Here is an 11,647-nt window from a genome sequence, read left to right on the forward strand (position 1 = left end):
GCAAATTACTAGTTAGTGAAAGAAACCACTATGTATGGCCAATACCCATTTGGTGTTTCACCCAAGCTCATAACTGGTGCTTCTGCTAGTTTATAAACTCTTTCTCTCTCCCTCCATAGTTATATATGGACACGCAGACACAGGTATAACTCCATTTGTCTCTCATTCTCTGAAAAACCAGAGTTCAAAAGAATCAAAAACAAATTCTCTCTTTCTCTTTTTCTCCTAAAAAAGGGAGACAACCCAGTATTCAATGGCTAGTTCGCTTCCTTTCCTTCTCAGGACCACTACTGAGCAAACGCAAAGAGCGTCCAAAACTCACATTGAATCCGAATCAACCAAGTCCGATCAACCCACAAGGAAGAGCAGAGGAAGAAAGCCAAGTAAAGGCCCGCCACGCAATAAACAACCCCAAAGAGGCATGGGCGTAGAGCAGTTGGAGCGTTTAAGGCTCCAAGAACGATGGAAGGAGATTACAGAAACTAACCAAGTGGACTCTTTAAACCTTCAACCCGATCAGTTATCTGTACCCGACCCGATTCATAGTTTTCCAGTTCAGTATGGCACTGTAAGCTATGGTGTGCCAGTAATTAATGGTGGTGGGTTTTTGGGTTTTGACGAGGGTGGCTTATTTTTTAAGCGGATTGAGAATGGTGGATTTGGTCAGGAGTTGAACCGAAGTCATAGTTCAGGTCAGGTTTTGTTGAATCCCTATGCTTTTGGAGCTCCGGATATGAGGGTTCGGGTTGGGTCTACTGGTACAGCGTTTGAGATCTCGAACGAGCTCACTTCAATGCCAAAAGGGATGCACAATTTGGACAACATTCCTTCTGATGTCTGCTTTAAGGTCGTGTTTGAATCTCTCCATTTTGTTTTTTGGGTGTCAATGCTATTAGTCCTTTCTGTTTGTTTCCAGAGAAATTATGTGAAAAGAAAAGGGAAGAAAATAATATTTCGTGTCACTTAAGCCTTAAATTTCTTTGATCTAATCTTTTTGTGTGTGTGTGTGTGTGTGTGTGTGTGTTACATTTCTCTTAAGGTTGGCCAGTTGTAATGCTTTTTGTTTGCTTTCCAAGAAAATGCAGGAACTAAGGAAAAGAAATTTATGAACAGTTTTCATTTTTTTTCAAATGTAGAACTCAACCAAGTTAATCAATTTAATTTGTGTGTACATTTCATCATTTTTTTTTATTTTTAATTAATTAATATTTGCTAACAATGTCAGAACTTGTTGCAGAAGAAGAGGTTCAATGGGGAGAGTATAGGTTATCAAAACGGAAGCAAAGAAAAGTTTGCAGAGATATCACCAATCAACAGCTCTGATTTTCTTGGATTAAATCTTGAAAATAAAATAAACATTAATCATAATAATGAAAATCAAATGGGAGGATTCACTGCTAGAGCTGCAAGAAGTGCCTTCTATGCCAGTCACAATCTCACTGATCAGGTAATTAGAACATTAAAATATAATTAACTATACCAAAAATTAATTAATTTTCATTTTCTTTTTTACTTTCTTTGAATTAATTGTATGGAATCTTGAATTATTTTTTAATGTCGGTAACTTATTTTTTGCAGAGTGTACAAGTGGTAGCAGTCCACAGAAAGGCAAACCCTACAATGGGTGGAAATGTATTTATGGAGTATGATTTTTTTCCAGGAAAAACAAATGGTAAAAACTCTGCAGAAGCTTTAGCAGTAGTGGGTAATGCTGGTGGTGAAGCTTCTTGTGTTTCTAATTCTGTTGATTTGTCTCTCAAACTTTCATTTTAGAGACAAATAGTTATGTCTTTTTTGGGGTTTTAGGGCTTATGCTTTTAGATATCTGTGTTTGATTGCCTAATACCTATAAAACCAAATACTCTTTTGGCTTCCATTTTGTTCTTGAACTAATAGACCTACAAAAGTAGTGCAGTATATTTCTCTCTTTAAGATTTGTCAGTCTCTGCTATCATCTTGCCATTATTTTGCAAGTGTTCATGGATATATTATATATTGTAGTATAGCTATAGCTAGATATATAGATATCATATGTTTATGTAAAATCTTTCAGTCCAGATCCAAACAAATGACAAATATTTATTGGCTGCCCTACCCAGGTTGGTTTTGTACCACTACACCAAACATATATATACCTAAAGAATTTAGCTTTTGATGCATAAAATGTTCTTCTTTTTCTTGGTTCTTACCATCATAAGAGAAATGAAAAATGGGAGTTTTTACTTTTTCAAACACAATGCTTTGTTGTTCAACCATTAAAGAGTAACTTTAATTTCTGCAGGTTATTGCTTCCATATATATAGAGATAGAGAGAAGTTTTTGGTGTAAAAGCTCAAAACCCTAGCATGTTAGGGTAGAAATTAAATGGGTAGAAAGGGATATTTCTGTTATAGAACAAAATTACATGTTTTCAAGTGCTGAAAAACAAGAAGAGCATCTCTGAATTTACTGTTTATGGGAGTCAAGCAAACCTTTTAAGGAGTTCTTTAAAGAACGTGAAAAAGATAGATAAAAAGCAAGGCCGTAAAAAAACCCATACTACTACCAACTTAAAAATAATGTAAAAACTTTTTTTCTTCTTCTTCTTCTTCTTCTTCTTCTTCTCCTCTACCCATGTATATAATATATGTAAATATTTATGGGTTCAGTAAGCGGCTGCTACTGCTAGCTAGTACTGCAGATACAGACAAGGCCACAGCACATTAACGCAGTACAAATCTCTGCAATTAGTTTGTGTGTGTATATATATATATATATGTGTTTGTATATGTATATGTGTGCATGCAGAGAGAGAGAGAGAGAGAGAGAGAGAGAGACTGGTAGTCTGATCAGTATAAGTAAGTGAAAAGCTGTGGAAAGGTATTTTTTAAGTTGTTTTTGATTGGTTGGTTGCTAAGTGATCATCAATTCTCCTTTTGTCCTCCTTGTTATCAGCTTTTACCTTTCCTTTTCCCTCTTTCTTGTTATTTTATTTGTAGTAATAAAATTCTGCTTTTACTGTTTTGTATCAGCTTTCTCATTCTGTTGTTGTCTCTTTATTTTGGTGCTGCATGCTTCGAGTTTTAATTTACTATAATTTAAGTTAACTGTTATACAATGTAGATAATTGGTATGATCATGTACGAGTGAGGGGCTCAAGAGCAAGACACGTTTAATTTTGGTCGATGAGTTTTGAAAATTTAGACGTTAAATTTATAGAAAAATATTTATGGGAAGGGGCAGCCACCAACGAGGAATAAGATCAATTTCAAGTGAATGAGCAAACCCAAAAAAAAAAAAAAATGTAATTATCATATAATTCATAGGCTTTTATCAAATACACTTGTAATTACTAATAAGGATTTCAGTTCTCAAAATTATACTATTTAGTCAGTGCAATATGATTTTATTATACTATAAGATTCAATGGTTAGTGTTTTTATTAAGTGGTTATAAAATATAAAAAATGGTTAAGGATAATTACTATATAGTATATGGGGAGCATAGTGTGATATCATGAAAATTGAAGTCCTCGCTTATGTATTTTATTAAACAGGGACCATATAGAAAAATTGACAATTGTATCTTGTAGTATAACGTAATAATATTATTTTAATCCATTGAATCTCTTATTTATATAAAAAAAAAAATTCAAATTGGCCGAATCCATTTAATAGTGAAAAAGAAACACAGGATGTTTTAGGGAAAGAAACTGAATTAAGGACAAGCAGCTGTGGATGTGTCGGAGTGGTTATTGGGCATGACTGGAAATCTTGTGGGCTCTGCCCGCTAGGTTCGGATCCAGCCGTTTACGGTTTTTATTTTATTTTATTTCAATGCCTTATTTATTTATTTATTTATTTTGTTTTCTCACTGGTATATATTTTATTTTATTTTATTTTATTCAGAGTTTGTGATTACCTCTCTATAAGTGTCTTTTTCCACGAACTAAACCTTAATTTTGCAATATTTATTTTCTTTTTTTAGTAATTATTATGTAGTCCTTAAATCTTTTTTCCAATATATTAATGAAGATTTTAGTTTATGTAGTATCGATATTACAAGTAGGTTACACAATAAAAGTAACTATACCCTTTAGATAATATTTCATCAAATGTGTGATAACTTTGTGATAGATAGAACTCAAACCAAAAACCAAATTTGTAATTAAATTAAATTAATCAAATTATTTTTTAAATTAATAAAATTGGTCAAATTAATTTTTATATTAATTGTGAACAATTAAATAAAAACTAAATTAATCAACTGATTTTGGACTGAAATATCTTATTAAGCGATTTAATTTAAATTGATCCTAATATTTATTTGCCTTTAAAAAAATCCTAATATTTATTTTCTATTCTAAACATTAAAACAACATTGTTTTATTCTTTGATTAATTCAATTAAATTCAATTTTAATTGATCTATAATCGATTACTAAATAAATCTAAATTTATTAGTGGAGCTAAAAACGGATGGCCAGCTCAGCAAACCAAAATGGGCAAACGGTCCTTAGATAGTGTTAATGGCATCAGTTGAAGATTTGGTATTTTTATTTTCTTTCCTTTTTTTTTTAATTGAAATATATATATATATATATATATATATATATATAATTTGTGTTTTTGAAGGTTATAACTCAATTTTCACGTTGCACATCACTAAATTTTTAAGATATAATATCTATGGATTATATCTCAGATGACAACACAAGTTGAGTGTGTTAAAAGAGATTTTAGATTCGATTTCCACTAAACCTGTTTGTAGGAATAACTATACCAAATAAATGAATTAAAAGAAATCCTTCCAACTAGTTAAGTTAACGATTTAGAATTAGATACTTCCTTTTGTTGCTGGAAGCCATAAAATATCAGAATTTTTATTATTAAATATTTAATCAGACAAAAATCACTACTGTACAAACTATATAAAAGCTTAAGTGGTTATTTAAATTAATAAAATTTGAAATTCATGAATTTCATAAAATCCATGGATTTTTTAAAATTTCATATTTCATTTTTTAGTTCGAAAGTAGAATCCATGTACTTAAAAAAAAATTAGTTTTGAGATAAAATTAAGTAGTTTAAATTTTTATTATTAATAAAAAATTACGAAAGAGATAAATCTTATTTTTCTTTTAATAAATTAATTAAATATTTAAATTTCATCGCTCAAATTTGACTAATCCAAACTACAAGTTTAAATAAAAATTTTTACCAATTTAATCGGTAAAAAGAACTACTTGTTGAATAGTTTGTGATGTAATTTTCATTCCATTTAAAATGGGAAAATAAAAAAAAAACACCCTGCAAGTTTAAAAATTTAAACACACGCACAAGTACACCAAACCCATTACCCCATTGTGAACCCGCAATTCAAACAAAACTTTGGGCCCATGTCCTACTCTTTGGTCCATGTACCCCAAATTGAAGCCCAGCCCAACTGAACCAAACCAACCTTTATTCTATTATTCCCATCGTTTTCGATACTTTCTCTGTCTCATATGCCTTTCGTCTTATGTCCTACCCAACTTACCCCACTCCTCACTTTATCAAGCAACAATTGCCAACACACCATTTCTCTGTTAAACCCTCTCAAATTCTCGTCTCTCTCTTTCTCTAGAGTTCTCATCTCTCTATAGCATTCTATCAAACACCTAACCTACAACATGAATCCTCAACAAAACCCTATCGATCCAGATCACCCACAGCTCCCCAGCATCAAAATTCACCATCCTACCTCCCCTCGCCACCCCCACCACCACCCTGCCGCCACACCTACACCCACGGCCGGTGCTCGCCGCAAGATCGGTGTTGCTGTCGACCTATCCGACGAGAGTGCCTATGCCGTTCGCTGGGCTGTCCACCACTATATCCGTCCAGGTGATGCTGTTATCCTCCTCCATGTCAGCCCTACCTCCGTCCTTTTCGGTGCTGACTGGGGTCCACTTCCTCTTCCTAGCCCTACTCACACTCCTACGCATGCTCAACAATCTGAGCTCAATAAAGACAGTGGTTTTAATTCATCTCATGATGACCATAGCAATGATAATAGTCATAAACAGCGGAAGCTTGAAGATGATTTTGATGCGTTTACGGCTTCGAAAGCGGCGGATCTTGCTAAGCCACTAAAGGAAGCGCAGATCCCGTATAAGATCCATATAGTAAAGGACCATGACATGAAGGAGAGACTGTGTTTGGAGGTGGAGAGGTTAGGATTGAGTGCAATGATCATGGGGAGTAGAGGGTTTGGAGCAGCTAAAAGAGGAAGTGATGGAAGGTTGGGAAGTGTTAGTGATTACTGTGTACATCATTGCGTGTGTCCTGTGGTGGTGGTTAGATATCCAGAAGACAAGGACGATGGTGGAAATGATGAAGGTGAGGTTGTGGTCAACGTGCCTGTGGAGGAGGATGAGGAGGAGGAATTCAATCGCAAAGGTCAATGAACTCTTTGTTAATGTTTATAGGTGTATGTTAGACCATTTTGTTTATGCCTGGCAATTTTGTTACTTTCTTTTGGTATTATGTTATTTTGAGCTTAGGTATGTTATATGTTTGTTTAAGGTTTTGTTTGATTTTGATTTAGTTGGATGTTTGGATTGCTAATGGTGGTGGTGCGTGCATGCGTTGATAAAAGCTGTTGAAAATAATGAATGTGGCCTGCCTAGTATTACTATTCACTATTCAGTGATAAAGATTGATTGATATATATTATAATAATTGTTAATTATGCACAGTATAATAGGTTTACTGAAGCTGCTGTTCATGATCCTCAGAATGATTGCCTAAGATTTCATTCAGCAAGACAATCATGCTAAAGCATAATTTAAGTGTGAACTCACCTAATTGCATCATGTAGATGATATACAAAAGTTTGTGGTATTGCATTAAATGTCCCAAGATGATGGATATTACCAAGTTCTTTAGTACAAGCTGACTTTATAAGTATTAGCAACATTGTTGCTCTTGTTGTTCTAGTTATATTAAATCAGTGAGAAACTGCTACATGATTTTCCAAAGTTTCGAAATCGCAAACTTTTGCCTTTCTACTTTAAGATTTGAATCTATATTGGAGAAGTGGCAAAATTATGCACCCCTATTGATCATATGGAAGATTAGAAGAAGGCTCAAGTAACTTGATTTAGATGGAATTTTTTTTTGGGTTTACACTAGGCTTACCTTGAGGAGGAAATGAGGCTCTAATCTTTTCTTCTATTATGGGTCGTTATCTATTTCTAATATGTTATCTTATCTGGTCAGTAAAAATCTATGGGTTGAATAGATAATCGGCTCTTGACAAGTCGAGTAGATTGCTAGATTTTTTCTTGCTCAAAACCCTGTCATTTTGTGTTATTGAGAAGGGTTCCTTTTCTTCAATTTTCCCTTCTCTCTTTCCCCATAAGCAAAGTTTGCTTGGTTATATTAGCATGAAATGGTTCTAAGTATTACTTCTTGCAATAATAAAGGGTGTACTCAGTAGATATCTAACTAGAGTTGCGAATTTTATCTTGTTCTTGTGTCTTCTCCTTTTATTTTTTTCCCCCCATCACTATTGCTAATGGTTCTCACAACATTAGGATGCAAAATTTTTAAATGCATCTTGGAACTACATATAGGCAGTTATGCGTTCCATGCCATTCAAATATAAAAAATGCATCTAAGACACTTGCATTGGAGATATATGCTGTAACTCTGGGAACATTTATCTACATGAGCAGTTAGGTAGCTGCTAAAGTAGTGAAGGAAATGTGGATCCTAGATGATAATGGATGAAGCCAATTAGTTGACGAAGGTAGGATTTGCATCATCTTCAAATATGTCCTTTTTCAGTTTGTTATTTTAGCAAAGCACTAAATATGATGTTATTAGACTGAAATATGAAACTCTAGATATCAACTGCAATACTACTTGTTGATGAATGGTTAATATGTAATATATTAGTTCTTCCAAAATCTATTTTGCCAAATGAGATACAGTGAGATTTTCCTGCTTTGGATTGATCATTACATGTTCTCAAATTTTTCATAGTCTAACTATATGGATGACACTTCATTCTCATATGAATTGTTTTTCCCAAGTATCTGTATTAATTTCTTAAATGCTTTATTTGAGTTTGTTTAATACTGTCACAACCATTATCAATTTTTTGGTATTGCTTGCTTAACCTATTGATGCATATGGAAAAGAATATTTGCACACTCTGGGAAGTGCTCTTTCTTGTCTGTTCATTCTATTATATATGACACAGCTGTTGGAGAACTGCTGTATTTGTTTTGCATGCTCTTCCTCTTCTCTTTTTCTCTTTAAGATCATAAATCTTAGTGGGAAGGAGAGTAGTATAGTAGACTTGGCTAGCTTTATTTACTTTTTTCAAAAGGGAAAAGGGAAAAGTTCTAGGGAATGTGAATGCAACTTTATTTTTTGTTGTTGATTCATCACCTTTTTGATTCTGAGTATTTTCATTTTCTGTGAAAATGATCCTTTTTTTTGTTGCAATACTCGTATCCATGTCAGATTTCAGTTTGTTCTTGCGTTTCAAGTACATATGCATGCTGAAGTTAATTTTATTACTTGTTTGGCAGATGCATAGTCTTAGCTTCGTAAAGTATGCTGGCCTCCTTGCCATAATAGGTATGTTGTTGGTGCTTGAAATCTTTCGAAGTTCATGATTTTTCTTTTTCTTTACCGTATCTTTATTTGTGCATGGGTCAAAGAAAAGACTGCGGTCTCTTCCTACTCATGTACACACATAGCGTGTTGTATCCTGATGCATTCCCCCCTGTATGTAGAAGTAATTTGGAATTGTCATGTGGATTCAATTATGGAATTGGGGCTGTCTTTTTATCTGTAATAGCATCTTACAGATAATGTAGCAGTTGTCAAGCAGCTTAGAGAAGACCGCATGCTTTTCTAAGAGACAAGATTTTCTTTGTTTGGACTAGCTGCATAATGGAAGGATGAAGAATGTGCTCTCCCCTTTCTTTTAAGCCGCTTGTCAATGGGTTCTCACCTATGAAAACTTGAGAGGAATTTATGATGATATTTGTATTGCTAATGAAATATAAGGTCTTCTTATTTTTCTACTAGGTCTCTAGAAATATGTGTTATGGGTTGTAACTTTTACATCATTTTTCTCTTGAAGATTTGCCTTTTCCCCCAAATTCGTTAGCTACATGTATGAATTTGTTTGAAGATCTTTAAACCGTTTTTAAGTATGGACACCTAAATGGTAAATTTTTATTCAAAAGTTATAATTAACATGTTCAATTATGTGTGAAAATTGAAAAAACAAAATGGGTCGCGGGTAATCTTTACATATATAGGATTGGGTGTATTTTAGTAGAAGTATATATTATAACCAGTTCTCAAGTAGGTTTGCCTATTGGAACTGGGATCGACTGGAATCCCTGGGAATTTAGCTGATCTAGGCTTTGGGTTTGGGTGAACCAAAACCATCGGTTCACTGAGCCAACGGCCCCTGTTTGTAGTTAAATCCAAGAAATGGAGAAGGTGGTGAGCAGGCATGTAGGTGGTAGTGGGAACACAAAAGATTGGTGTAGAGTTGTTACAAAGACGGACAAATGAGAAAACATATGGAAGGTTTTTATCCAAATAAAGAGAATAACAATGGTGATGTTTAATTTTAGTGAAAGAAGTTCCCCAAAAAACAGTTTTATTATCATACCAAACAAATAGTTGTGTAATGTGTAAAAAAAAAAAAAAAATGTATATAAGTATAATCACATTTCGTTTTCATAAAATAATTAAAGGATAAGACTTAGATTAGGAGAGTGGTGCTGAAGATATTTTGGTAAACATTAAAAAATGGAGTTGATGTATTATCAGTTTATCCAATCATATCTTTATCCATATATTATATGAATTAATAAATAATGTCTGTTGGCAGATGACATTGACGTTGTCAAACATTTTATTGGACCTTGCCATTAGTTTTTGTTCTCTTGATGATATAAATAAAAATGTTTTTCACACCATGAATAAATTTGTTTTGCTTTCTATTTGTTAGTAATCTTAGTTTGAATTGCTATTCCTAATAAAAGATTGGAGAAATTTTATGATTAGAAATCCCAAAAATGATATTTGTGATAACTTTTTGGTATTATCAAAATAATTTTAAAAGAAAGATAATAACCAAAAATTGAAAACTTGTTAAAGGTTATAAGACATAGAGACGTACATAATTTTGTGATGTGATTAATCAACTAATGCATGCCTCTACTTAACTTCATTATGTGTAGCTTTATTATTCCTCATAACAAAATCAAAACTTACTTATCAACTAATGTAAACATCACAAAGGAAGAGAAATACAGTCAAATTTCCAAACAACTTGACAACTGACATTTCTCCATACAGATGATGATGATGGTGGTGGCCAATCTCTGGACTTCTTTGGTATGTCGTGGGCCTATGGATTCCCTTCCACACTCCAATCTTTACGAGAGCACGTATCACTTGATATTTTTTAACTTCCTTTTCTTTTATTATTATTATTTCTCTTTTTTTTTTTTTTTTGTCATTTTATTAACTTTTTTACCTCAAAATATGTAATTGGTCAATCAACCAAATGGTTAGGAACCCAATGCTTTCACTTTCTATTTCTAAAATACAACTTGATATGATGCCCCATCTATAAATATATTCTTATTTTCTTAGCCAAATATCTTTATACTCTCTAAAAATTCATCATAATTATAATTTCATTTAAAAATATATTAACTAGTCTTTTAAATTTTAGTTCCATTAAATTATTTATCTTTTTTGAAAAGTATCATTTTATGTGTTAAATATTATGTAATATTTAATTATTTAATTCTCCACATTTCATAATACTGTTGGCACTGAATGTTTCATATTTAATGGAAGATTAAATAATTTAATTAGTGTAGATAAATAAAATTATAATTACAATTAAATGTAAGAAATTAAATAATTAATTATACTGTTTAATAATATAATATCGATGATAGCATTTGAAGATTTATATCATACTTAATTAATTAAATTATTTTTAAAAGTACTTTACATTAAACAGTCAATACTAACACCTAACATTGCAGAAGAATTCCCTAATCTGTCTTGTCTTATCATAATTTGGTGGTTGATATTCTTCTAAGCAATCAGTAAAACTCAAAATATCTTATAAAGCAGAAAAAATAAGAAACCAAAATCAAAGCTTTGCCTAAATCAATCATATCAAGAGGAAAAAATAAAAAAGAAAAGGAAACATGAATCAATTATTTTTGTACCAAGTAAAGGAAAAAAACGAAAGAAAAAGTCTATAGAACCACGTGGAGTGACGCAAGTGGACTTTCTTTTCACAAATATTTTATACTAGTTCTAGCGGGGTTCTGTTTTCTATCAACCATACACGCCATTCCCATTTTCATAGCTTGCTTCCTACCACACATTTTTAACCTCAAAAATTTTGGTCCATTCGATGCCTTCCTCCGTCTAAACACGTTTACTTCTTTTTGGCCTCCCTCTCTGCTTAAAATTCATTCCATTTATAGCTGAAATGTCATTTATTATCAAATATGGTAACCTGTAGTGCTGTTTATGCAATTTGATATCTTAGTGACCATATATATATTACACAAGTCACCATATTTTCTAGCCATTTACTCAGCTTTGCGGTACAAGTGA

The 11,647-nt window shown here is 32.6% G+C and overlaps 2 protein-coding genes across 9 annotated transcripts; both read left to right on the forward strand.

Moving 5' to 3' along the window:
- SPL (sporocyteless (SPL)) lies at positions 1-1,941 on the forward strand. 2 transcript variants are annotated; one of them, XM_089723753.1, is made up of 3 exons: positions 1-847; positions 1,226-1,447; positions 1,579-1,941. In XM_089723753.1, exons 1-3 carry the CDS (start codon positions 254-256, stop codon positions 1,771-1,773), a joined length of 1,011 nt encoding a protein of 336 aa, XP_089579879.1. In that variant the 5' UTR covers positions 1-253; the 3' UTR covers positions 1,774-1,941. The 2 variants fall into 2 exon arrangements, with proteins under 2 accessions (XP_089579879.1, XP_089579880.1); XM_089723754.1 differs by having other exon boundaries at positions 1,238-1,447.
- Positions 1,942-5,500: 3,559 nt separating this feature from the next.
- Positions 5,501-9,234, forward strand: PHOS34 (Adenine nucleotide alpha hydrolases-like superfamily protein). 7 transcript variants are annotated; one of them, XR_016321805.1, is made up of 4 exons: positions 5,502-6,418; positions 7,699-7,772; positions 8,563-8,611; positions 8,770-9,234. XR_016321805.1 is itself a non-coding variant. In XM_089724241.1 (3 exons), exons 1-2 carry the CDS (start codon positions 5,650-5,652, stop codon positions 8,568-8,570), a joined length of 777 nt encoding a protein of 258 aa, XP_089580367.1. In that variant the 5' UTR covers positions 5,503-5,649; the 3' UTR covers positions 8,571-8,611; positions 8,773-9,234. The 7 variants fall into 7 exon arrangements, 4 of the variants coding, with proteins under 4 accessions (XP_089580365.1, XP_089580367.1, XP_089580368.1 ...); XR_016321806.1 differs by having other exon boundaries at positions 8,773-9,234; XR_016321807.1 differs by having other exon boundaries at positions 8,845-9,234.
- The last annotated feature ends 2,413 nt before the right edge of the window (positions 9,235-11,647 follow it).

The sequence above is a fragment of the Jatropha curcas genome, chromosome 7 (assembly GCF_041381405.1).
Source record: "Jatropha curcas cultivar XTBG-Jc1 chromosome 7, XTBG_Jcur_1.0, whole genome shotgun sequence".
Classification (NCBI taxonomy): Eukaryota; Viridiplantae; Streptophyta; class Magnoliopsida; order Malpighiales; family Euphorbiaceae; genus Jatropha; species Jatropha curcas.

What these genes read in the sequence shown, in the direction of transcription:
- SPL (XM_089723753.1), top strand. Translation starts at nt 254, where the DNA reads ATGGCTAGTTCGCTTCCTTTCCTTCTCAGGACCACTACTGAGCAAACG. An exon ending in CTTCTGATGTCTGCTTTAAG is followed by an intron (nt 848 to 1,225) that starts GTCGTGTTTGAA and finishes TAACAATGTCAG; the next exon opens with AACTTGTTGCAGAAGAAGAG. An exon ending in GTCACAATCTCACTGATCAG is followed by an intron (nt 1,448 to 1,578) that starts GTAATTAGAACA and finishes TATTTTTTGCAG; the next exon opens with AGTGTACAAGTGGTAGCAGT.
- PHOS34 (XM_089724239.1), top strand. Translation starts at nt 5,650, where the DNA reads ATGAATCCTCAACAAAACCCTATCGATCCAGATCACCCACAGCTCCCC. An exon ending in GGAGGAATTCAATCGCAAAG is followed by an intron (nt 6,419 to 8,844) that starts GTCAATGAACTC and finishes AGCATCTTACAG; the next exon opens with ATAATGTAGCAGTTGTCAAG.